Source organism: Nematostella vectensis, chromosome 3 (assembly GCF_932526225.1).
Source record: "Nematostella vectensis chromosome 3, jaNemVect1.1, whole genome shotgun sequence".
NCBI lineage: Eukaryota > Metazoa > Cnidaria > Anthozoa > Actiniaria > Edwardsiidae > Nematostella > Nematostella vectensis.
Genome location: NC_064036.1, coordinates 11,271,648 through 11,298,851, shown reverse-complemented (window position 1 = coordinate 11,298,851; position 27,204 = coordinate 11,271,648). Strand labels below are relative to the sequence as shown.

Here is a 27,204-nt window from a genome sequence, read left to right as displayed (position 1 = left end):
TGGATCGAAAAGCATAATAATTTTGTATACAAATGGAGATGGAGGAAAACCTTTTTATTGAAAACGAAATCTGTGCTACCTGAAAACAACTGTGATACAAGACGCAAAAAGCCAAAAAAAACTATATTCCTATATTGATCAACCGGTCGGTTTTGCTATGGATGAATGCAGCTTTTACTTACTGGGACGACATCGCGGGATTTCGAATCAAGTAAGTCTACGTTGTTGTACTGCGTAATTACAAAAAATCTGGAATGGCGCGACATTTTCTAACTTTGCGCATAGTGTAATGTAAATCTGATGCAAGTTTTAAGGTGACACATATTCTCGCTACTTATTTATACTGTAGCACGGCATCCGGATTTAGAAAAGAAAAAAAAGCGATCCCATAACGTGATTTCGTGATTAGTTTTCTTAGCAACTGTCAATTTGTGGTTTGGAGATCTCTGAAAGCGTGGTTTACTGATGTCTGCCAAGTACAAACGGAAAATACTCCCTTTCCCAATTGAATGTGTATCATCTCCCTGGTGTATTATTTCGCTGTTTATTGAGTACGTGCGTGTTCAAGCAAAATGTCAGGTTATGGATGGCGAAGAAGGGGAAGTTCATTGGAAGTCAAGATTCAAACGCAAACTGATGAAGTTATCTTTAGTAATGAATAACACGAAGAAATTAGTCCGTGTTTGGAGCTGAAGGCACACCTGCGACTAGAGCAATTTTTGCGTTGTTCGGAATTGGTTTAAACGTCGACAAAGGTATGTTTGGATGGGAATGATGGATATTTACAAATAAGTTTCTGTTGGGATACCCAGTATTTGTGGGGCGAAGCTTCTTCTTTTTTTTTTTTTCAAATGAACCCAAAAATAACAAAACAAAGTGGGGCTACACAAGCGCAAATGCTGCTTTCTTTGATTAATTGTTACTTTACCCCACTAGCTTTGCAGATCGTAAAATCTCACAAAGTGTTTAGGCAAAATTTACGATAAACTTCGGAATACCACATTATTTGCATTTCTTTGTATAACTAGCCCGATAGCCATTGGTGTGAATTTTTCAAAATTACATTGTTGATTGAAGTTGTTTAAAATATCGTTCATAGTGTATGAGATGTTCCATAGTACAGTATAACCACCAAAAGTTTCTCTGCTATCCAAGAAACATTTGTTTTGTTTGTTTTCGTACCAATATTATTATTTTTCGGTAGCTACATGTAGCACACTACATGTTGTGCGCGACATGTACCCTATGAGAAGTCAATCGATGGAGATCATGAGTTTTTGTGGATAATTCCTCGTGTTATCCCAGATATTTCCGATAATTCTCATGTGGTTTTGTGTGGAAACGATTTGAGAATAATTGATTAATATACCTCAGGCAAAGAGTGAAAATGGCCGGGGTACTTAGAAACATATGATAACTTTATTAACAACTGGCGACAGAAATTTTGGGAACACATTTCGCTTCATTAAACTTTAAAGAAACGTTATCTAAAAATAATGGGTTGTTGGTAGAACGTGAATCGTAAGTCGGAACCTCAATATGTTTGCATAAGAAATGTACTAAATATACTTTAAAAATTACTAAACGTTGAAAGGTAAACAATAATGTTAATGTCAATGAAAAAGGGCTGTTGCGGAATTTGTCAATTGTAAGCACTCGCTCTGTTACTATAGTAAGCACTCGTGAGCATTTTGTGCTTTGCTGATGTGTTTATCACCATTATCAAATCCTGGCCTACTGGTGATAGTTGCGATCATGATCAAATCTTATCTAATGAAGTTGCTTTGTGTTAGCATCTAAAAATAACACTTCTTAAGGACACTGATCAGAACTATAATTTTACTGTCTGGGAGGACCGTCGCCGCCTTAGGCCAATCTGTCAGTATTTTCCAGACTTCTTAGGTCATGATTAGGAATAACATAACTTTTTTTAAATGCCCAAGCAATATTTAGATGACTAGGGTTTCTTCATGTGCGCCCAAAAACAAAATTGAAATATATGTGCATGTGCACTTTTGCCCCTAGTGTCGGACCAATCAAAGAATGAGGTTTGGTAGACAAAAGTAAAACATAGTAAACGTAGAATCGCTGCTCTCAGCATCAAAAACGCACTTCGATATTTTCCAAACTCCACACTATTGATGCAGATTCGTATAAATGTTATCATACTTGCCGTTTAAGCTCAAAGTATGAACTGAATCTAGTTTTAGCACTTTGCACTACTGGAGAGGAACGTGTGAATTTCCCTGTGAGTAACCTGTGAATAAGCCTGTGAATGTCACAAGTTTTTCATTGGAAATTTACAGGTTTCTCAAAGGGAATCCCCGGGTTACTCTTCAGTATGTTGTATCCTTATTTCTGTCCATAGCTATAAAAGTGTGATTTGTACCCCTTTTTTAGTCACATGTGCCCCTCCATTCCAATTTTTTGGTGGGCCTCAACAGGCGCATACACAGGATTGGCTGAGAGGGAGGGAGGGAGGGGGGGGGGGTGCTCAATCATAGGTGCCATATGGAAAAAGCATGGTATTTGAAGATTCCTTAGTAAGAAATTACCCATTTTTGGGCCGCCAAGGGGGGGGGGGTGCATGCATCATACTGGATCACCTTCCTAGTTAACGTTGCTGAGAAAAAACTGTTAAACACAAAGCCAGACATTTAAAAAGGTGAAATTATTTTGGGGCTATTTGTGCTGTTGTTGATTTAGTGTGTATTTCAGTGTGTATCCTTTGTCTGCTTTTTTGCTGCCTAGTGCTTTGAGGTAAAATGTATACTTACACCATCTTTCAATGGATAGAAGTTTATTGATCTAGCTGGCTCTAGCCATTTCCCTTTTGCAGGGTCATCCTCCTGTTTGAATAATCCATAGTCTGCAACTGAAACAGGCAAACAAGTGATACATTATAGTGATAAAACCATACCACAGATGTCCAACACATAATGTATTTAGAAATCCCAAAAGATATATATGTGGAATCGTCTTCTGTTGAATAACAAGAAAAAATAAGGCACTAATTGGCACCTATGGCACCTATTTCAAGGTTGCAGTCGGGGGATCTGTGTTGTAACCCGCAGTGCTTTATGGATGGCAAATAACTAATAAAATAAGTGTTAAAAACAAATACAGGTTTAAAAAGCTTTAGCATTTTTGTTAATGTACCTCTAAACCTTTACAAGGTGTTTAGAGACCGGGATTCAGCCATGTTACCCTTGAACCCACTAAGGGTTACGATACATTGTTTTGCGGGTGTAACCTTAATTGAAATAGGTGTATACAGCATATAACTAGGATTTGCTGATGATGGGGGAGGGGGTGTAACCAATCATAGGAGATTCATATGGAAAGAAGACGACGTATTTGATGAACCCAAGATATGACCCACTTTTTTGCGGACTAGGGGATGCATTTGTACACTGACAAAAGATTCTGGTTCACAGTAGTATGATTCATAATGAGCTTAGCAAGGAGTTCAATGATACCTTTGCCAGGGCTAGCGTCAGGGACCTTTTCCCGAATTATTCTCAGGGCTTCTGCTACGGTTGCTTCAGGGTTGAACTGTATGACACATAAGATACAATTTTCAGTTTCTTGTCAAGCAACTCAAAGACATTAATTTAAATTTGCAAACTTTAACCTGGTTTAAAATTTAATTGTTTTTTTAATCTAGAGGCTTAAAGTGTAGATTAAGCCTTTCATATCATTGGTGCAACTTCAAACCACTCTGCATTTTGCTGACCAATCAAAAACAACAAATTTGATTCCATTAGTTTGAGTGATGAGGCCTAAAAAGTGGCTTGGAAATTATTGAAAAATATTCATACAAATATTGAAGATTGCAGGCGTAGAGCTTCTATTGTTGCACCTATTTTCAAATGCATGCGGAATCCAGATTTCCAATGTTATGTCATTCGACATAGTCATCTGACAAGGCTAGTAATTCGTGGATGTCATAAGCATGCTATTACTAGAGACGATCTCCCAATTGAGTTCCTAACATCACACTACATGAAGTATATTGCTAAACTCTATGCTAAAGGCAATGATCCTAGCTTAAACTATTTTTTTTTTATAATTATTATCCCTGGATATAAAATATTAATAAGTACAGTCACAGACTTGTCCTGTGTCGCCATCTGTATTTCTGATACAAGGGCTTGTAAGGAGTAATAAACAACTTGTAGGTAGCTGTTTTGCAGCAACAGTATAACAAATATAACAAAATTGCAAACAAAGCCTCTTCCTCTCTTTCTTTATGATATCGCCCCTCTGGGCAAATAAGCAGTAACAACAAACCTTTTTATTTTGGAATTACTTGTTAAACCAAAAGGTTTAGATAATGAAATTAGAATTGTAAATGGTAGAAATCAATAACTTGATGGTTGCAGGTGTCCCCTTCTCCCAGAGGGCATACTTTACATCATTCAAGTGCAGTATCAGATTGCCTGATAATGCAACCATTTCTACCTACCTGGAGGGTCTTGATGCTATTATTCTTCACAACATTTATCTTCAGTGACAAAGCCATCCTGGCTCCTCTGTAATCTTATGTCTTGCACTTGTCTGTAGTAAAATCTGGAGAAAAAAATCTATATAATGAGTGGGCCACCATGACATAGGCTTTTAGGGATGAAACTGTAGTTTGCTTGTTTTTCTATACATCAATATATATCGCTCTTTACACCTTTAACCTATAAACATCTACACCCATGCACTATAACACAATACAGCTTATAGGAAGTTTAACCAACCCTATGTTGGATTTTTTAATGCTTTTTGGGGGATTAAAGAAAGCTTTTAACAGATAATGCCAGAGTAAAAAAACATCAAATAAGACCACTCAAATATTCATAACAGGTGTTAGGAACACTAGGGGGAAATGAATGCTTTTTGTATAACTTTTTGTTCTGACTGAAGATAAATTAAACTGTCTAGTCAAACATTTTACAGTGGTTGCAAAAAATTGCCATAGACCTCAAAATAAAAATGGTTGTATCTAAAATTAATCTTAATGACTTTGTGTTTGAGAGAGGGACATACGCCACAATATTCCCTTACACAAGCCTTAAACCAACAGTCTTTATCAATTTGCTGGTGGTGACCACATTATAAGTATAACATTTTAGATAGAACACTGCCAAACTTCAATAAATTATACTTATATATTTTCAGGTTAAATAAGAATACCAAATTGCAATTCAGAACTGCTGGTAATTTTCAAAAAGAAAGTCATACCTTAAAGAAGAGAGTATTGACACCCCTTACAGTACCATGATTTGAATATGGTAAAGCCGGTATTATTCTTAATGTTACTTGATCTTCTCAGATAAGACTGGATTATCAAAATGTCCACTTGTCAGAGATAGAGCTAAAGCTGAACAAAACTTAAGATTGTGTTGTCAAAATAGTGTCAGTTTTGAAACTTTGTTGTGCTCCTAGGGCCATTTTTCAAAGATTGTAAGAAATTTTATTTTTTATATGTGTTAATTTTGGGTATGATATTAACTGGAACTGTCTCTATTAATATATATTACAGCATTTGTATAAGCATGTAGATTTCATTAACTTTACATTGAGAATTTAAGTATTTTTTTTTAAATACTAAATAAATTACATCCAGATGGCATCATATTACATAAGCCTGATGTGATATTTAACTTATTTTATCAGAAAGATATACTTTTAATTATTCATTAATAAAATAAAAATAAACATTGTTTTGGCTGTAATGGCTTCACCAGTCTGCAATCATCGAATAACATAACTAAAACAGTATAACAATACAAAAATCAGTATTCAATTGAAATTCACAACATTGTGTTAAAACCAGGGTATAATGGTTTAAGGACATGTATAAAATTACTAACCCTTAGGTGTCAAAACCCTCATAGGACTTTATTTGGCTACACATGTCAAGGAAAAAAATCTGCTGGCAAGTCACATCTAAGTATTTGTAACTTCTAGAGAAAAAAACCCTGATTATCTAAGTCGATCTAAGAGGAAATGTAAATAGGATAGCGTAAATAGATATAAAGTGGTTTGAGTTTGTTCAGGGGAGTCAATTGTGTCCGTCCACTTCATTTAGACAGAATAGTGTTCATAACATAACACATGGCCTTTAAATCCACCAAATAAATAACAAAAATAGAAGCGGGCATTACAAGGAACCATATTAGCTTTAAGCTCTTAGACTCACATTTAAGCCAAGAAAAACCCAGAGCAAATTTTCCTGCAGTGCCGGGACGATTTATTGGCCAACAAGAGAACAGCAAATCGGTCTTCGTGTCAGAGTCAAAACTAATTGATAGCAATAGCAGCTCAAATTTCATTCCCTAAAACGGTACGAAAGTCTTGTCTAAAATGTGCGTGAAGAGACGAGATATCGCCTTCAAACAAGAGAACAGGTATGAGGAAACACAATAAAGCACCTAATTTGCACCGTGAAGTCCATTAGTATACAACCGGCTGGCTAAGAGGTGCGGGTTGAGCCTAAATATTTATACATACAAAGAAGCAAATGAGCAAACATCGAACGTTTTGATTGCACTCACTGACTTATCCTTCGAATTCCAACACACATGTTCGGCATGACTCCGTAAAAGCATATTTCGCACTTACCTTCCTGCACTCCAGATCACTACGTTAATTCATGCAGATTGGTCGTGTACAATCTGCCGTTGTTTCCTCAACCCTCCCTCACAAAGAATCCCAAGCGGAAGCTCCAAAATTCCAAACAAAATGGCCGCTTCAAGCGTTCGGCTCTTCGGAATTGAGGGCGGGAACGGATTAGTGACCAAATATGGGTATCGATAACGTCAATCTTACCTCGGAAATTATTCGGGCGTCGATTTTGCGTCTGGAAGATACTTCGGGAATCAGTCATGCAGATCTAATAGTTATATGGCGGTATACCCTGTGTAGAAAAAGGTTAAGGGAAAAGTAAGAGGACTGTCTACACTGCGTGCCGCACAGTGATGCCCTCCCCCTTCTTCAAACCCTTCCCACAGCGCTGCCATAACAATGAAAAACATAACCCGGGCTAAACATAGTGCGCGCGCCCATGTCGTTATGTTGTTATGTTGCTAGTGTGCACTAGACATTATAATAAAAGATAATAGACTGGAGATCCCATCCCGTCGGCCCCCCTTCTCCATGAATGATGGCAAACACCGTTCTTTTTGGGTACAGTTCCGAATGCAAATACATAAAAATGAAGAATTGAATTTATTCATTTGCATGCATGTATATTTGGAACGGCACATGAAAAGAACGGCGTTTGCCCTAGGACATACAGCCTTCGAATTAAAAAAAACAGCCCGCGTTGAACAGCATTGTGCGATGTAAAAGATCCAATAGAAATGGTCCACACCAAGTTTCTAAAATGGCTTCTCGGCGTAAACCGATACTGTAGCTCGAACGCGTGAAGGGCTGAATTAGGACGATTCCCTCTCAGAACAAAAGCAAAGTGTAGAGCGATCAAACATTGGCATAAACTTCCAAACAACAATGACCTCCCCCCTCTAACTACTCGCGATGTGGCATCCTTTCAAGTCGATGAAGTCCCTGCTAGGTTACTTGCCACCATCCCGGAGGTTGAGCGAGCCCTATCTGCCACCAAGATAAAAAAAAAGCACCCGGTCCCGATGGAATTCCCAATACCATCCTGAAGACCTTCTCCTTCGAACTTGCTCCGGTCATATGCGACCTTTACAACAGCTCGCTAACTGATGGCTTCTTCTCATCTCCTCTAAAGTCTGCTATCGCACTTCCTCTCCCTAAGTCCAAGCATGCAAAGACCGTGGAAAACGATGTGAGACTTATCTCCCTAACGTCACAAGTCGCCAAGATCATGGAAGGACTAACACTTTCGAGAATGCTCCCCGCTGTCTTAGATAAAATAGATAGTAAGCAGTTTGCAGTTGCGTCTAAGTCTACCGAACAGGCTATTGTCTATATTCTACACCTTATGCTTGAGGCCCTTGATCTCGGCAATTGCTCGGTTTGACTCTTTTTCGCGGATTTCAGATAAGCATTCGATTTAATTGACCATCATATCTTACTAGATAAGTTAAGATCACTTTATGTTGAAACGGCACTTTTGCACTGGGTTGCAGCCTTTCTACAAGGGCGTTCGCAGTCTGTTTGCCTCGATGGTAAAACATCTTCCTCGCAACTACTTAACGGGGGAATCCCCCAGGGTACCAGGCTTGGGCCCATTCTCTTCTGTGTAATGGTCAATGACTTGGTCAGGACGTGGCCCCCGCGGGCTAAGTTCGTGGACGATTTGACTGTTCTTGAGTTGGTACCTAGGAACTCACCATCCCTCCTAGGACACATTGTTAACGACATTCAAGCATATGCCCTAAAGAATAACATGCGCCTTAATCCATCAAAGTGCAAAGAAATGTCCGTTAGCTTCTTAAACTATGATAGTTGCAGTTGGCAGCCCATGGCCGTAGGCGGCAATACCATCGATCGGGTGCAGTCGTTCAAGCTGCTTGGCGTTCTCATATCGTGTGACTTGACATGGGTTGCGCACTGCGACTTCATAATTAAGAAGGCTAACAAAATGCTTTATGCTCTAAGAGTACTTAAGAAATGCGGCCTGGATGCCATAGAGCTGATAACAGTCTACCGGTCACTTATCAGATCGGTCATTGAATATGCGTCTGCAGCCTTTGCGAACCTCCCAAATTATCTGTCTGACGCCCTAGAAAATGTTCAGAGGCGTGCGCTCAAGATCGCTTTCCCAGGTAGTAGTTATGAGGGCTCACTCACGCTTGCAAAGCTTCCAACGTTGCACGAGCGAAGAAATATCGCATGCCAGCGATTCGTTTCCAGAATCAAACCAGAGAATCCTCTTTTCCTATCATTAAAGGGCGTCGCATTACGCATGATCCAGGTTATAATCTCAGATCTAAATCTAAATCTTATCAGAGGCCTACTAATACGAGTCGTTTCAACGAGTTCGTTACTGTTAAATATGCTAATTACATTTGATTAATTGTAGTTTATTGTATTGCTTACTTTTATCTCTGACTCAAATGTAATCCAGTCTATACTGCGAAAGGTTGAATTAAACTCGTTATTATTAACGAAAAACTCTCCCGCAAAGCATTCGCTACCATATCTAATTATGAAAACAAGAACTTTTGGCATAGAAAAATTAAACAAATACTCGTAAACCTTGCGGGTAGGAGCGATATTTGGCTGACTGACACAACCCGAAGCAACTTACAGTTTTCTTCAACAAAGGCTTTATGACATTGAGCAACAGACATGGCTTAGCTCTATTCAAAATGACAACAGAAAAGACCAAGCCCAAAAGAACAAATTGCGTACGCTCAGAAAGTTTAAACTGTCCCACAATTTAGAAGATTATTTAACGGACGTAAAAAATATTGACCATAGGATTGCCCTTACTAAATTCAGGCTAAGCAATCATAAGCTAGCAATTGAAACTGGAAGGTATGAAAAGCCATATAAAAAACCTAACGAAAGAAAATGCTTAGTATGCCAGACAGGTAAAGTGGAGGATGAAGAACATTTTCTGTTAGAATGTCCGGCCTATAAAGATGATCGGGATAATTTACTGGATTTCCTTAAAACGCATGCAGGTATCAATGTTAGACACCATGCCAACAAAGAAAATAACTTCGTCAGAATTATGGGATTGAGCCGGAATGAAAACGTGAATCGGCGCTTAGCGAAACATATTTTTGAATGTATGAAGGCAAGAAATGTGAAGCTTGATGACGACGTACGGTCACGTCACCTAATCATTCGAAACAAGAAAAAAAATGCAAAAGGCAAAGTAAGGAAAACATATTATTTGTGGATTTACGCCGGTGTAAATGTTTTATAAGGTTTCATGAATAAAATCTATCTATCTATCTGTAGGATTGCTCGTCATGGTTTTCCTTATCCCCCGACCATTAAGATATAAAAAAGTAAAGATTGGACTAAAAGTAGAATTAACGTTCGTATCGACGCACGTAAGCTCTTCAACTGTGTTTCCACGCTGAGTCGATCAGCTAGTCGAGCAGTGGAGAGTTTCTCTTTCATGTGCTTTTTGTAATTGTAACAGTAGACAAGAAAATGAGAGGCTTACGATTTGAAGCCTGCTGGACGTGCGTCACACACACTCTGTCACAGAGGCTTGAGAGACGTAGACTGTTGAAATTTATAACAGGGGGACACTTCTTGTTTTAGGCAATACCGAGAGCCGATACTATGCCCCCTTGAGCCCTTCGAAAAAGCAACCCCCCCCCTCCCATCAAAGTGCGTATGATTTCAAAGATCAAAACATCTGTCACATAGACCTTTTTTCTTCTTGTTAAGAAATATACTTCCCCGCACTTTACACGTTCAAGCGCTACAACTTTGTTTACCTAGACCAAAAAAAAAATTAAAGCTTCTCAATCTCTGGTCAGCGGTATCTTAAACGCAAAATATGCGCTGCGTTCCTACTAAATTCAAGATGGCGGCCGTGCGCGACATTTAAAAACGTCTTGATATTCATGAAATTTTCTTAGGACTACTGCTTTAGAAGATAACCTATAGTACACACAAGTATCCATATAATGGAGGACGAAGATCTAGAGGAAATGAGAGCTTTACGAGGTAGCCACTTATTTTATACTGCTTCTGAGCTTATTACTTCTATTGTTTGATAATAATTAAGTAGCTTGTGTACAGTAGTAAATAATGATAGTCTGCTTCTTTCTTGTTGCAATGTAAACTACCAATCAATGAAAAGCACTACCCGGACAGCTTTGTGTTTAAAATTTGGAGTTGCTATGATTTTTCAAGCTCCCGTAAAGTCGTATCATATTCCAGCTTCTTCACGCTACGCATCGCCTTCAACTTCAGTCAAGTCTGCAGGATTTGGAAGTTTCGTAACATCACGACCAAATAGCTCACGTGCGACGCCATCTTCTACGACTGCATCAAAAGACTCGAGGAAGCATGAAAAGGCCCCAGCAGGTGTGTTTTAGTATGTGTGTTTAAATATATGTCATGTTATACAGGAAATAACAGTCTTACAACAGCTCAGTCTTTGCTCACATCATGAGAACTTGAACAGTTGCATACTTGGCCACTTCAACTGTGCAATGTGTTTTGGCTTACAAGCGATCATATCTGGAGAGCTAGGGGGATAAGAGAGTGTGTATTGAAAAAGCTTTCAACCCCCACTGATATCAATACACCCCCTCTCTCTATCAATAGAGACCTTACACATGGTGAACAGTGACGACAAGGGCATCAAGAATGGCACATATGCTTGCACTTTTTCCAAATCGAATACACATGTAGAATGTGAAAATAGGAAAATGCTGTTCTAGATTTGCCAAATTTGCAATTTGTGAGCGTGCACACCATTCTTGATGCCCTAATGTTCCTAATGTTATTCCCTCATGTTGGGCAAATGTCAAAACGCAATCATCCTAAAGCCATAAAGGTACCGTAAATGATCTAATAAATGCCAGGGCATTTATAAAATTTCGATGGTCTGATGGGGATGTTCAATAGATAGGAGGCATTTTAGAAATGGAAAAGGGCGTTTATTAGATCATTTACGATAACTTAAAGTCTAAATATATTTCCCTCCTATCAACATAGGGCTTGATCATAAGATATCATTAGATCTCCATTGTGAGGTTATGGTTTGTCAGGACGGCCCCATAATCCATTTAATAAACAGGTTTGAGTACATAATATACTCTGTGTGTGCTAGGATCTTGAGGTCACAAGCCACTCTGGCTAATTTAAGCCAAAGGAATTAGCCACACTGATTAGTCCGGTCACTTAGTGTTTCAATCTATATTAGCATACAAAAGCACCAAACTTGGCATAAAGATAGCCAAAAGGATGCTTATAAATAATGAGACTGGTTTTTGATATAGGGGAAATATAATGCTATTTGTTAATATTTCAAGATAAAACTGTCGTCAGCTGCATTAAAATGCTTTATTTAAGAGAAAAAGTTTTCAAAGCTAGACCCAATCCTCCTCACGGTTATTCAAGATGGTGGCTTATATTGTCACAGTATCCGGGGGGGGGGGGGGGGGGGGGGGGACTTTAAGAAAAACAGATGGGGGTGCTCGACAGCAAAATAAATTTTAACCCTAAGGGATAGCACTAAGGCTGTGGTCAACAACAATTCTTACCCGTAAGAGATAACACATTGGGTGTGGTCAGAGGAATTTTTAATCCTAAGAGATAGCATTAAAAAAACAATGCTGGTTTTAATTTGCTGACGGATCCTATATTGTTATGTTACCGACAATAAAGCCGGAAGTATGAACGGATCAGTTGACTTGTGGTTTATTGTAAAATACGTTTCGAGCAATTGGAACACCACTCAGCGTGAGACACCCTAAAAGATAGCAGAATTGGAAAAAATACCCCTCCCCGGGCGTGAAAACCCCTAAAAGATAGCAGAATTGGAAAAAAATCCTAAAACACCCCCTAAAAGATAGCAGTTGGGAAGAATTAGTTAAAAAAGCTCATTCTTTATGTATCAAGGACTTACAATATCTATAACCTACGAAATATGAACTTTTGTCTTGATTTTAAATGTATTTCTTATAAATCTGCGAGATTGAGAAATTAGAGGATTTGGATGTTCTGCAGAAGAAACATCTGAAAATCTCTTTGTCGCAAATAGCACAAAATCTGGTGTTGCGGGTACCCTGTGGTAAGATTTTCATACCTTTTTATGAGACAAAAAAAAAGAATTGCACTTTATCTATGGATCCGCTAATGGTACCGGTGGGCACCATTCTCAATATTGATTGGTCTCTTTAATTTCCTGATATTTAAGCCCCACGAAATCCTATTCCTATTAACGTTAATATTGCAAAATTCATTACGCTTTCCGTTTTGTTTCCCTTGTTTTTTTAAATGACGACCAGGCAAAGACAATTAAGAAGTTATGATTTTTCGTGAAAACATTATGTTACCCAGAACTAGGAAACAGCACAACAAGCGACAAAAAAAATACAAGAGAAATATCATTCTTTAGCTGTGTTTCTCCCATTTGTACGTTATATTGATGTATTAGAAATAAGATTTCGAGGTGAAAGATCATTATTCAAAACTCACAAGTATATGAAACAGTCGCCACCGTGACAAACGTAGTTAGCAATAGAATTGGCCACATGGGGAAGGAGTTCAAATTTTGCAAAGTGCCGAGTGCTAGGCCACACGAAGATATATTATTTTACATTGTATCCTGAACATTTGTGCATTCCTTCATTTATCAATTATTAAATAATTTTTTTAAACAATTGAAAAAAATTCCGTGGTTGCTAGAACAATAAACTGTTTATTACAGAACACATTTATAAGTGGACCCTTTTAAATTGTTTTGTTTAACATTTGTCTTCTGCTGTCCTTCTACAGCTGATAACCAAAAACCTGAGGACACACCAGATATTGCTGCCATGATGGGCTTTTCAGGTTTTGGTAAGTCAGATGCTAGTGTTCTAATTGATCAAGATATTACTCACCACATTTTTAACAAGTGATACATCTTCATTATTTCTTATAGGCAAAAAGAAAGCACAGACCTTCAATGTAGAGGAGATGTTTGCTAAGGCACGATCCACTGCACAGCAAGTCTCCCTTGCAAACCAGAAAGGTGGTGTAATATATCACTTTAAAGGGCTTTTTATTCTCCTTATACTAAATGTAAGAAATTGTTTGCTTTTAGAGAAAGTTGTTGATGGGGATGAGGATGATAATGATGCTCCTTTTGTGATGCTTCCTCCAACAATGACTCGTAAATCTGATAAGGTACTGAGCATGGAGTCAGTTTAAGGAGTTTATTTTATTTGCTAATAATTGACAATATTTGGCAATCTTTCTCAGACATCAGAAAGCAATAAGAAAGAGGACAGTGATGACGATGATGATGATGATTATGGTGATGATAGTGATAAAAGCAACGAGGTACTGTAGATTACATTTTTTTTTCTTCTTGATTGTTTTTTCTGTAACAAAATAATGCTACCTACTGTATAAGCTATAGAAAACTTTTTGTATTGTCATGTTTTATTTTTGTTTAGAGTGTAGAGAAGAGCCTGCCTATTACTCATGAAGTGGCACTAGAACATGGCTCCAAGACTGTAAGTCATATGATTATGGTAATTGTAATATGTTTATTAATTATATATGTATACCTCAGGGACATGTACCAGGTGCAAATATAGGAAGTAGCAAATGGGGTGTAATGTTCACAGTCATTCCATACATAAAAATACTTATATATAAAGTCTGTTACCCAAAAAGTATTGCTAGAGTTTGGATTTAGTTGTGCATTGTTAATGGTGGACTGACCAGACTGGCCAGAACCGCTGACACATCTCAAGGCCTGCTTAGGGAGGCAGCTCTCAAACCCCTTTTGGTTTGTCCCAGATATTCTTTGTCGAAATCTCATTCTGCACTTCCCAGGTGTCAGCTGTGGCCCTTGACCCATCAGGATCTCGGCTGGTAACCGGTAGCTATGACTATGAGGTATAGTATGTAGGAATAATGACACAGCATCTAGTTATGAACACTATACAACACTCTCTTTGCACCATGTTAAAAAATAAATGGCATTACTTTTCTTTAATCTAAAATAACTTGAAAGTTAGGATTTGCATGTTGTATGTATAAACTTTGTAGCATTCCTTGATTTCTAAAAGTTTGCATAACAGGAAATAAAAACCACATGCTTTTCATGACAGCATTATTATGTATCCTTCAAACTGTCTTAGCAATCATTGTTTTGGTTCAGATCAAATTTTGGGATTTCAATTCCATGGACTCCAGCCTGCGAGCCTTCCGGACGTTACAACCTTTCGAGTGTCATCAGATTAAGTCAGCACAGTACAGCATTACAGGTGATGTCCTCCTAGTTGCTGCTGGCAATGCACAGGTTAGAAAGATAGCATACTGTAAATGTAACGCCTTGGACTGAGCTCATGGTTACTTGCATGGTTCCTTTCCACCATTATCATCATAATGTCATCATGCCACCCCAAACCCGCTTCAGAAAAAGAAATTGAAAGAAACTTTTTAATGTGTTTTTATTTTATATTTTCAAATATGGTTTTAGGTACCAAAATTCCCTAGTGAACAATTTAAATCTTACAGCAACACTTACCCTTTCTACCCACCCCCTCCCCTGTCTCCCCTCACCAGAAAAAAAAAACAATGAAAAAACACTCACCAAAAAACAATGTGCAGCTGTATTTCTATTGAAAATGTGTCATCATCACAGGCCAAAGTACTTGACAGAGATGGCTTTGAGGCCTTAGAGTGTGTCAAGGGGGACCAGTACCTGACAGACATGGGCAACACAAAGGGACATACTGCAATGCTCCATTGTGCCTGCTGGCATCCCAAGCAAAAAGAACAGTTTATAACGTGCAGTGATGATGGGTAAGTCAAAGTTTGGGAAGGGCTGTTTTCAGACGGGGGTCCTGTGTTATTTGAGCATGAAAAAAGTTCTTATTTGAGCATGAAATAAGGTCTTTGGAAGGTCTTAGTTTGTTTTCAGCCTTGTTACTTTTTGCCAAAGCCTTCCTAGTATAAAGTATCTTTTAATTTGTAGGACTGTTCGAATTTGGGATGTAAACTCACCAAAGAAAAACAAGAACGTGATCAAGACAAAAAATAAGCAAGGTGAGGACCAAATCTTGATTGAGTTATGTCAATGTTTTCTTTTGTTAAATTACAACATCTGCGCTAAGAGCCTTTTGCCAATAATACTAAGACTGAGACTACTTTGAAATGATCTTTCCCAGGAAAAAAGACAATTCCTACGAGATGCTGCTTCAGCAGAGATGGAAAGCTGATTGTTGCTGCTTGTCAGGTATATATGTCAGGGATGCATGGATGTCACACTAGGTACCGTATTTACCCGCGTATAAGACGCACATGCGTATAAGACAAACCCAGAATTTAGAGCTCAAAAAAGTAAAAAAGTCAATATTCAAATGTTTAAAACTTGCATTGCGCGCTACAGCAACTCCAGAAATACCGCAAAAATCAAAGTTGACGTCGGTTAGTAAACGATTCAATACACTCAGTTGATGGCAAAGGGTATCTCATGGATGCCCCCCCCCCCCCCCCCCCTATAATGCTGAACTTTATTATTTTACTGAATGTGAGACATACCTTTTCTGTCTTACCCTTTTACTAATTAAAGAAAAACACGAACAATTTGGTTAGCACTTGTGGGAATTTTGAAAGAAACTCTTAAGCGTGAGATTGACTGCACTATAAAGTGCAGCCAGTCACAAGCCTCAGTATCCAATTGACAGAAGACTCATAGTATGGTTTACACAGCGATTATAGGTACTCACAAAGTTGTTTCCTTCTTTATAGGATGGTTCCATACAGGCCTGGGACACAAAGCGCATGTTTGTAAGTTATTTTTTTTTATGAAAGGGACCATGCTTTACAGGACCGTAGACAGAGGAGTGCCTCCCATACCACCTTCTTTTAGAAGAGTATTATAAAAAAAGGCCTTTACTTCTCAAGCCAAGACGAGCACAATATCCTTAGTGGCAATGCAACCCATTCTGGAAACGAGTCCGGTTTGGGGAATAGAGTTAACAAAGTCGTTCATCTGAGAGGATATTCATTTTCTCAACACAATATAATGGCTAAAATAAACAAATATCAGCAAACGATAAAGCAACGCCAGAGACAGCGCGGAAAAGCAGCGCGAAAGAGCAACGCGGAAAGGCAACGCGGAAAGGCAACGCGAAAACGCAACGGAAAGAGCAGCGTAGTCAGCGTCAAAACGCAACGCATGATGTCATACAAAATGCAACGCCAAACGCAACTAGAAAAAGGTAACGCAAAACGCAACGGGCATGTGTATGTAACGCAATTGGGTAGCAACTCCGTGCACATGGGAAGTATATATTTTAACCTTAAAGCCGAATTGTCACCAGTTTACTTTCGGAGGTCCGACGGAAACCTCAACCGTTATAAGACAAAATAATCTATTAGAATCCAAGATATTTCACAAGCCATCCGCTCTAAGTTATCAATCACATCCTCAAAGAAACTTCCAATAGAGGTATAATTATAAGTAATAGCTTTCAATATTTTGAAATATTTTTCGCGTTTTCCGTTAAAAATAATCGGAGATTGTTACGTAATGGACCGGAAGTAAACTGGCGACAGTGCGAGATACAATGATAGCGCTATACAAATGCATGTAATTGTTATTGATTAATTATTATAATTTATAGGTTCACACTACATATCTACAGAGGGAAGCACACATGTCTGGCAGGGACACTTCTGGCCTTGACTTCTCACTGTCTGGGAATCTGCTTGTCTCGAGAGGAGGTATACTACCACAGTGCTGTTAAAGAAGACTTGATTTGTTTTTATTTCTGCTTATTTTGGATTTAAATGGGTGTATAATACACATAATTTTGGCTTTTCCCAACCCCACCCCTCCCCGACAATCTAACCAAAAAGGAATACATTTCCTACTTTTCACTGTATTTTGCCATTACATATTTATCTCAGGTGATGACACAGTAAAGACGTGGGATCTCAGAAACTTTAGAAAACCAGTCAACATAGCAACTGACTTACCTAACTTCTATTCCCAGTGAGTAGTAGGAGCAAACACTTCTTGTATGTTTTTGAATTCGTATTTTTTTCTTTTGAGTCTGGAAAGATTAATGAAACTACTTTGAAAATGTGTTTCTCATTGTCAATCGTTGCATAATTTGTTGCCAGGACGTCGTGTCTGTTTAGTCCTGATGATCGTCTTATTGTCACTGGTACATCAGTCAGAAAAGGAGAGGTATGTGTGCATTAAAGTGTCATGGAACGTCCTGAGAAAGTCGTTCTCTCATGTCTTCAAACATTTCGCCGTTTCTAACATGTGAAATGCTTCCCTAAACAGCGTTATGGCTTTTCAATTTATGTCATGTAGCAAAGTTGTTTGGCGGGAGGTTGTGCTCGTTTCAGAAAACGCTTATGAGGAGCAAAGGAAACGAGCGGACACAGAAAGCTCTAAACAGGAGGTATTCAAGGCACAGAAAGAGGGCCTTTTTAATAATTCACCCTGTGAATCAGTGGTAGGGTTGAGGCATCTGAAGCTACCAGCCACATTTGCTGTACTCCAAGGTCTTTGACCTTTCTCCACCAGCGGGAAATACTACTGACTTTTAATTAGACAGCTTGTGGTCTAATATCTTCTCTTCTATAAAGAAACTTCCCTCTGAACCTCATTTCTGTGGGTTCTGAAGGTAGGCGTGATGGGATGGGCCTGTCCAGGAAGGAAGTCAAGTGGTTCAATGAGCACAGTAAAGTTGTCACTAGATCTTACTAGAACTTAGGCAGCTCCGTTGGGCTCTTAAACAGTTTTGGCTTGTTAAAAAGAAACTAGTCAAGAACCCCAGAGTCCCTTGTTAGCACATTGGTATTCTGAGAGAGTTCTGTTCGTAGTTGTTTGGAAATGCACTTGCTGGTTGAATTAAAATCCCCATTGATTGTTACAAGGCTTCCGGAAGAATGACTTTGGATGTAACAATAAGGGCTTGATTACCGTCAACAACTGCGCCACTGGCGATGATAAATAACACCGACCGGGATCGCTAATACACAACAAGGCAGCGTAATCATGTCGTGACCAAGTCTTGAATAACTAATTAATTTTATTTTTTTCTGACTTTTTATTGACATTTTTTCTCTCGTTAGGGTATGGGCAAGCTGGTTTTTCTCGAAAAAGATACCCTGAACATTGCCTACCAGTTTGAGGTTGCAGACTCTGTAAGTAACAATGAATTCCCACTCTTTTTTTTACAGTAAGCCTATTTGGTGTTAGAGACGCTGAAGGTCGTACTGCCATATTTTGGGTGTACTTCTACTGTACTTTTACGTTCCATGTGTTTGTGGTATTATGTAGTTGAAGCTAGCTACTCTGTCACTTCAGATGACTGCATGCCTTCGTATTCCGTTTTTCAATTGCACCCTAATAAAAAGGTATCTGTTTGGTACAGAGTGTTGTAAGCTGCATGTGGCATCAAAAGCTGAATCAGATTATTGTCGGAACAAGCGACGGAAAAGTCAAGGTGTACTTTGACCCTAACCGCAGCAATAAGTAAGTTCATCGGGACATAAACCCTCGCGAGGCTCTTTGTGGTGTGAAATGTGTAATTCCAGAAAAAAATATTTTCTCATCTATATGTTACTTGCTTACAGTCTTTCTAATTCTACTAAGTCGATGTGCGCTGATTGCATTGACTCCCTTGATTTTAGTATTTCGAGTGACCCTTCTTTTTTGTCTTGTCAACAGGGGTGCAATGTTGTGCGTGGGAAAGACGCAACGAAAGAAAGTCCTCAGAGATATGGTCCTTCCTGATCACATAATCACACGTGAGTAACAAGTGCTAAAAAGGTCTCGGGCATTGTGCTAGTCACACGTTAGTAACAAGTGCTAAAATGGTCTCGGTCATTGTGCTAGTCACACGTTAGTAACAAGTGCTAAAATGGACTCGGTCATTGTGCTAGTCACACGTTAGCAACAAGTGCTAAAAAGGTCTCGACCATTGCGCTAGTAACACGTGAGTAACAAGTGCTCAAATGTTATCGGTCATTGCGCTAGTCACACGTTAGTAACAAGTGCCTAAAAGGTCTTGGTCATTGCGCTAGTAACACGTGAGTAACAAGTGCTCAAAAGGTCTCGGTCATTGCTCTAGTCACAAGTTAGTAACAAGTGCTTAAAAGGTCTCGGTCATTGTGCTAGTCACACGTTAGTAACAAGTGCTCAAATGGTCTCGGTCATTGCGCTAGTCACGTGAGTAACAAGTGCTCAAAAGGTCTCGGTCAGGTCTTTGCACAGTGAAGTCCATGGCGTGACGAGAAACTTCGTTTTTACGGAAAATAATTTTTAAAGGCTTATCACTTAACCTGCAAAGCATCCATTTTAATCTGCTAATTAAAGCGAGTAATTGAGATAATTTATTTATAATAAAAATATTAAATAATAAAACGCTCGTGGATGGTTGTTTTTAAGTCTTCTTACTAACAGACCATTGTATTTTCAAATGTAAATGATAATTATATAATGATCGACAACGATGATGGCCTGACTAGGGGTTTTGTGTTTTGTGTAGCGCACGCGTTGCCGATCTACCGCCAGAAGCAGCCAAGAAACATGAAGAAGGTGAAAGAAAGCGATCGTAAAGATCCCATCAAATCACGGCGACCAGATTTGCCCATGACAGGCCCAGGTATAAATACAGCCTTATTCACTGATAAACCATCTGAATTGTTCTATATTTGGTCAGGCAAGGGACGTTGTGTGACGCGTGACATGCTCTATTTCTGTTTAGGTAAGGGAGGGCGCGTCACATCAGGAATGTCGCTATCAGCATTTGTAGTCAAGAACCTTGCTCTTGAAAAGATGGACGATTCACACCCTCGCGAGGCTATACTCAAGCATGCAGAGGTAATTGGATTGTACCTATTTGCCTTGCAAAATGTCATTCTCTGTTGTGATTAAAGAGTCAGGTACTAGATGAGCTAATTAAACAAGGGAGGGTACTCACATGTTTGCTGAATTGGGTGTGTGACCAGACAGATTATTTTGTTTATTATTTTTTTTGGAATTTTCACCACTAGTACTTCTAGCCTCCCCCTCACCTTTTTTTTTCTTGGGCCCTAGCATTATCTCAACTCGAAAGACCATGCTTTTTTTAACTTTAACATGATCCTAACACTTCTGTATTTTCCAGGCTGCAAAAGATGATCCTTACTGGGTATCTCCAGCCTATAAAACGTAAGTTATATAATCATATTATACCAGTTATGACAGTTACTTCCAATTTCTCATATGGCACATTCTCCTTTAGGACACAACCAGAAACAATATTCCAGGAGCCTGAAGAGGATTCGGAAGAAGATGAAGACGAGGATCGAAGAAAGAGGATGAAAATAGTGTGACATATTGACAGCAGATCGTATGCCTTGTGGTATTACTGATACATAAGCAGAAAGTGCATGTTAACATTATTATTGAACATAATCATTTTCATGAGACCCTTCACGTGCATATATCGGTAGAGGGCAGTACTTGGTATATAAATAAATGCTTATATCTAATAATTTGATTTGAAATTCTATCAAAGCTGTCGCACACTTATGGCTTGACTGCTAAGTTTTATGGAACTTTAATAGCTAAAGTAATATTTCTACTCTTTTACATGAAAATTTGTTCACATAGGGTATGAATCCTGTCAGTAGGGGGGAACCTACATTATAACATTGTGTGGACTGATGACATTCTTTGCTGCAAATTATAATGCATTTTAAATTAATAACTATATTCAATAATTATCATAGCACAGCCCTCCTCCCCACGCTTCGTAGTTGACACCAGCACAATTGCAATTGTGTAGCTACAGTGTCACTTCAAATGTAGCACAGTACACAATGAATAAAAGGTCTGAACAACTGCGTAGGAAACTACAAACAGCGTTCAAGTATAATGGTCAACAGCCAATTCTGAATTCTGAAAAGTGAATTGTGATTGTTCATTTACAAAATGACGAAATGTCACAAACTAAAAAGAGCAAGCAACAGCTGTTTTCACAACCTTTGGCACCTTTACTTAAAGTGGATAAATACAACTGACATGTATTCAGGAGACAACGTTTCTGTATTTAATCAGATTTGACTGCATTATTTTAAAATAAATGACATGTTTACGTACATATTATTGCCTTACATGCAATACAGGAAAGGGAAAAAAGAAGCCAATACAAACAAATCAAATGGTTTTGATGAATGAAGCCTACAAGTTTTTAAACTTTTGAGAAAAATGTTACAGGGATAAAAAAAACTTTCTTTTATTTTTGGCAAAAGGAAATTTGATGAAAAAAACATTTACTGTACTTTCAATTCGTTTCCTCAATTTGTATGAGGCTGAGAAATTTTGTAATAAAAAAAAACGTTTCCTAGACAGATATCAAATCTGCATTGAAGATGCGGGAACTGATAAACAATAAAAACAAGGTCACAAGTTATCTGCTTCAAACACTAACTCAGAAAATGGACCATCTCTTATGAAACAGCTTTGAACTTCACATCTAACACACTAGTTTGGTGAAGCCGAACGCCTGGGGGATGCAGAACGTCTTGGAGATCTGGAACGAGATCTGGAGAAACAAAAACGAAATTAATATGGGTAATCCACTTAAATAACATGCTGTGATCATGTGGTGTTCTTTCAAGTTCCAATGTGTTGTAAATTTTATTCATCTAGTAAAGAGGTTGTTAAGGGTTTATTTTCTAGACAGAATGTTTTTGTTTTAAAAGATGCTAGTGCAGAGAAACAGGATGCACTTGAGAAATAGGAGCGCAGGGATACAAATAGATGTAATATCGCAACAAAATAAGTGCCAGGGAGCATCCATTCACATCACCTGATTTAGGGAAGCTATTTCAATCTTACTTAGCAAATTGAAGAATAGTATGTTATTTTAGATTTCTTAAAATAATTTGTCTTCTATTTTTTTATGAAAACATTAAAAAAAAGATGTGGTTCACTACGGCTGTTTATAATGGAATATTTAATCAGTATACCTTCGTTTTGGAGAAGGTGACCGGGAGCGTCTTCTGGAGGATTGACGGCTCTACAAGTCCAAACAATGTATCAGTTATTTCTCCTGCTTGTATCAGCAATGCTCCAACAAATACAAGTAGTGTACCTCAACAAGTCGGATCCTCTTGCCAAACAGCTCAGTACCATCAAGTTTCTTCAACGCATAGAGCATGTCACTTTCATTGGAAAAATCACAAACCCTAAAAACAAAATGTAAAAATTAAATGCTGGAAGATAAACTGGGTCAGACTCTAGGAATACAGTACCGAAAATATGAGTACACTATTTCCAATCCGAAACTCATTGGGTATTACTATCCTGCAACTACAATCCCCAACATAACCAGAGTTTTTCATACCTTTTTTTTGTAATTTACCGGCTTCATTGATATACATTTTCTCTTTTAATCTCCCTATACCAAAATATCATGCACGGAAAATATCATGTAGGTGGATGCTTCCCAAACTATTAGGATCTAACCATAAAAGCCACTCAGAGTAGGCGGTGGAAATTGATAAGTAGGGGGTGGAAGTTATTAGTTCAAATAAAACAATCAACTCTTTAAGTAGTCAGCACTCTGAAAACAGTAGTTTTGACTGGCCGTTATGACCGGCCACTGGGCCTATATGCAAACCCTGCCAAACATACATACCCTTCTCCGACCCTATCTTTGTGGCACTGTGTGAAGGTCACTTCACCAGCTTGGCGCATGTAGTCCTTCAAATCCTGTGGGGAAAAGAATCATGAAAGTGTACCATTTATTGTCCATTTTCTTCATAGAAACAAGATAAAACAGGGATTCATTATACCTTTTGGTGCCCCATGCATGAATTTTAATTTAAGATTTTATGCAGAAAACTTATTAGACCTACAAACTTTCTTTTGCCAACATTGCATACAGTATAGGTTCCTGGAACGAGAGCAAAAGTTCCTGGAACTGGAACCTCAGAATTTCACACTTTGATTTTTAAGAAATTTTAGGAAATTTTGTAACCTCTATTTTGGTAACAACCACACAATAGCTTACCTGTCAAACCAATAATTAGCCAAGCTACCAAACAGTGTGAACCATTGTGAACCAAACTGGTACCAAAGATCAGAATTGCCAGGGAAAACTAGACCAGTGCCTAAGACCCCCACGATAAGACCAGGAGTTGTGTTGAGCCAAGCAGAAACCAGGAGCTATAGAGCATCATCCCATGCTAGCACTGGCTTTGAAAAGGGAGCTTTCTATTCTGCTAAGACCAGTGGCCCCCAGCTTGCACACCACATTACCAAAGTGACTAATTATGTGAGACTACAGCTATGGGGAGAGGTAAAGAGCAATAATACAGAGGTGTTACAAACCATAAAGATTATAGTGTGCACTTGTGTAAAGCTGCAACCTTTACAGTGAAAGTTCAATAACAGCAGCGACTTATAATGTTTATATTAGAGGTGATACAGCAGTATAACAAAAGTGTTGTGTTACCTCCAAGAATCTGAAATCCTTGTCTTGTTTGGGAATAGAGCATCTTCAATCAAACTTTGGGGGTGGTTTTGATTGTTTGGTTTGATTCAGTATGTGCTATTACTAAACAAGACAATGATTTTGGATATTCAGTAAATAAACCCCTTTGGTGGATGGGATATCGGCGGATAATGTCCAAGGATTCGAAATGGTACAGAAAATAAACAGTTGGCCGAGAAGCGAAGCGGCAAATTTTGAGGATCATTTCTCATCCACAAACATCCGCTGATATTACAGTGAGCCAAAAAAGGGATTTATTTTATACCCCAGTGACTGCACTGAAAATGCAAAAAGTGTCATCTGCACATGCTGACATGCACTGGAATGATGCCACGAGCGTGCGCAGTCATTTTTTGCAATTAGCGTAAGATATGTAACAATTTTTTTATTAGAACAAAAACTTCAAGATCAAAACTTGCATTTCAACTGATGGATTATACCTAGACTGTTTTTTTTTTGTTCTGCTGAGAGCTGGAATAGAAATTGAAGCAATTTTCAATTTTGACATGTCTTCTATGCGCGCTGGCATGCAAGTGAATGATGCCACGAGCATGCGCTGTTGTGAAGTCTTTATGCGCATTTCAGGATAAATTCATAACTGGGATACAATTGGAAATAACACAACAATGACTGCATCTTAGTAGTAGCAAAGAGGGGCATTACAATAAACTGTTGCTTAAATGGAACTCACATGTGATGGATGCTCAGGTACAAAATATATCAAACTGAATTTTAAGCCCCTGTCATTTTATCATTCCAATATGATCTTCTTATGCATAACAGACAGGAGAATTTCAATGGCAGATGGACATCCTAGGTCCCTATGCAGTATATTTATTATTGAATCACCCTTTCCTTGTACAATGGCTAGATCCATGTAGTGGCACCACAGTGGTATGGTAGATGAGTTCAGGCAAAACTGCAGTTTAGATATTATAGAAAGAGTTGCAGGACAATACACTCCTTATTGCCAATTGTGTTTGTTTTAGAGTGCCTGTTACCATATATCCCCAAAGATTCCCATAACATGGTCTTAGAAAACTGTAAAAAGATCTCTATCACACAGTACAAAAACTATACATCAACTTAATGGTGAATGATAATAAATGTTTGACACTTGTATTACACTGTGACACGAATTAAATGAAACACATTGTTTGTAGTTTTTGACACATACCTGCCACCCAGCTCTTGTGGACAAGTTCTCTACAATCAGTCGGTATTCTGTGTTGTAGGGAGCTCCAAATCTGAAAAAAAAAACATTTAAAGAATATATCATAATGTATTGGGGTGTATGGCTACTCTAAGTTAGGTATTTTACATGCATACACAAGCAGTAAGCTAGGGCAGCCCTTTTCGTGCTTAGCAGAATTTGGAAGGCAAATATAAAGTTTTAAGATAAAAAAAATAAACTAACTTGAAAAATGAAAATAGAAAATGGCTCCGCAGTTGAATTAACACATTGCATATTTTAAAATACATAAAATCAGCTGAGTTAGATCTCTTCTAAATCCTCTAAGCTATATTTGGCTGACCTATGAAACAACAAAAAATATTAAAAGGCAGCCTTATACATGTGCATATAAACAATGCTCTTTTTAAATGAAAATATATCTCACCGTGAGGAGGAACGGTATCTGTCCCTTCTGGGGCTTCTGTCTCTGAAACCGCGCCCACCGCCACCGCCACCACCCCTAGATGGGTGAGCATGCTCTACTGAAACCCTGAAAGATCATAGAAAATTTCATAATCAATAACACTTTCTACTGTCACCACAAAAAGTTCCTAATACATCAGTCAAACTCTAAATGAGTATGAAACACAACATTAGATATTTGACAGGGGGCTGCAATCCCCCCCCCCCTTCAAAAGTAATTTCACTAAAATAATTGTAGAACCATTGTGGCAGGTTATTCTGATGTTGCTCTGTATTCCCTGATTATCAAATGTGTAGCTATTACAGTAGCCAGTTTCTTAGCAATTTTCTATTGCTTGTATAAAATTACCTTTCTCCGAGAAGCTCTTTGTGGTTAAGTTCGTAAACTGCGTCGTCGGCATCGCGAGCGTCATCAAATTCCTGCAAGTTACCGACACGAGGATTACAAGAAAAGTAATTAATATTTCATAGCGTGGGAAAACAGTTCCTTGCCTTTGGTCTGGAACTGAAAGCTACAAACTAGAGTAGGCCGATGTAAAACAAGTTTAGGTCCTCAAGTTCACAATTCTTCCGGCATACTGCAGTGAACTTATAAGCTTATATTTTTTTATCGATAAGGTCGAAAGAGACGCTTAAGTTTGTGTTTGTTTGGTAGAAATGAGCCTTTTTAGACTCAAGATATCTTGAACTTCGATAACACACCATTCGAAATAAACCTTAAAATAACGAGATACATGGAAGGGCAAAATTATTTGAACAAGTAGAGTGCTCTAAAGTAAAACCGAACCGGGTTGCTAACTTACCACGAAGGCAAAGCCTTGTTTCAAATTGATGTCATTGATTCGACCAAATCCTTTAAAAAATTTCTCTAAATCTCGATCATTCGCACGAGGGGGGAGACGTCCAACAAAAACCCGACCTCCTTCGCGACTCATAATTGTAATATTGATGATTTATCGAGAAAAACTCGCCGTTAACTTGGTCAACTCTGAGCCTTTTGTGCGAGAAGTCAATATGGCGTCCTGTAGCAAACGCAACCCAAAGGTCACGTGAAGATCACATGGTACATGGAAAAATAAACTTTGGGTTCCCTGTGGAACTTTTACCTCACCGTACCCCGTATCATTGTCAGTTTATGACTTTTCGGGCGCCTCGTCGCCAGGCCACGTGGCTCACAGATGTGAGTTTAGAGTTGGGACCGCAAAATCTGTTGGAAGGCCTGGGTACTGCTGACTAGGTTTTCCTTTGACGGGCTGTAAAAAAACTTATCCTTTTCGCTGCAGGTTACACCTTCTTTGCAGCCGTCCTCAGCCTGTCCGCGGGTGTCAGTCGCGAAAGCGCTCCGTAAATGGAGGGCTGCAAATGAGACCACACGAGTGGGCGGTGAAAAAAACACTGCAGTGGCTT

At 38.5% G+C, this 27,204-nt stretch overlaps 3 protein-coding genes across 7 annotated transcripts in view; 1 reads left to right on the top strand and 2 right to left on the bottom strand.

Moving 5' to 3' along the window:
- LOC5520059 (talin-like) overlaps nucleotides 1-6,765 on the bottom strand; it is a 33,700-nt gene extending 26,935 nt beyond the window's left edge. Inside the window, exons 1-5 of one of the 2 annotated variants that reach the window (XM_048725581.1) lie at nucleotides 6,616-6,765; nucleotides 6,194-6,329; nucleotides 4,469-4,572; nucleotides 3,480-3,555; nucleotides 2,778-2,875 (exon numbers count right to left, since the gene is read on the bottom strand). In XM_048725581.1, the coding sequence (XP_048581538.1) occupies nucleotides 2,778-2,875; nucleotides 3,480-3,555; nucleotides 4,469-4,525 (231 nt within the window). In that variant the 5' untranslated portion in view covers nucleotides 4,526-4,572; nucleotides 6,194-6,329; nucleotides 6,616-6,765. The remainder of the gene's footprint in view (nucleotides 1-2,777; nucleotides 2,876-3,479; nucleotides 3,556-4,468; nucleotides 4,573-6,193; nucleotides 6,330-6,615) is intronic. The other variant, XM_032365047.2, reaches the window with a different exon arrangement.
- LOC5520058 (WD repeat-containing protein 70) lies at nucleotides 10-21,738 on the top strand. Of its 4 annotated transcripts, none has more exons than XM_032365049.2 (24): nucleotides 10-211; nucleotides 10,533-10,620; nucleotides 10,837-10,983; nucleotides 13,405-13,467; nucleotides 13,553-13,642; nucleotides 13,715-13,797; nucleotides 13,873-13,953; nucleotides 14,070-14,129; nucleotides 14,455-14,517; nucleotides 14,783-14,923; nucleotides 15,269-15,429; nucleotides 15,602-15,672; nucleotides 15,795-15,862; nucleotides 16,378-16,416; nucleotides 17,256-17,355; nucleotides 17,542-17,626; nucleotides 17,758-17,824; nucleotides 18,724-18,795; nucleotides 19,026-19,126; nucleotides 19,322-19,401; nucleotides 20,142-20,258; nucleotides 20,361-20,476; nucleotides 20,763-20,806; nucleotides 20,880-21,738. In XM_032365049.2, the coding sequence occupies exons 2-24, from the start codon at nucleotides 10,581-10,583 to the stop codon at nucleotides 20,968-20,970; spliced, it is 1,980 nt and encodes a 659-aa protein (XP_032220940.2). In that variant the 5' UTR covers nucleotides 10-211; nucleotides 10,533-10,580; the 3' UTR covers nucleotides 20,971-21,738. The 4 variants fall into 4 exon arrangements, with proteins under 4 accessions (XP_032220940.2, XP_032220939.2, XP_032220941.2 ...); XM_032365048.2 differs by lacking the exon at nucleotides 10-211 and adding an exon at nucleotides 398-755; XM_032365050.2 differs by lacking the exons at nucleotides 10-211; nucleotides 10,533-10,620 and adding an exon at nucleotides 402-755.
- LOC5519981 (serine-arginine protein 55) lies at nucleotides 21,667-26,949 on the bottom strand. The gene is made up of 8 exons (XM_032365052.2): nucleotides 26,601-26,949; nucleotides 26,147-26,217; nucleotides 25,760-25,864; nucleotides 25,318-25,387; nucleotides 23,283-23,356; nucleotides 22,737-22,830; nucleotides 22,612-22,661; nucleotides 21,667-22,184 (listed from the first exon to the last, which is right to left on the bottom strand). Exons 1-8 carry the CDS (start codon nucleotides 26,730-26,732, stop codon nucleotides 22,124-22,126), a joined length of 657 nt encoding a protein of 218 aa, XP_032220943.1. The 5' UTR covers nucleotides 26,733-26,949; the 3' UTR covers nucleotides 21,667-22,123.
- Nucleotides 26,950-27,204: the final 255 nt, after the last annotated feature.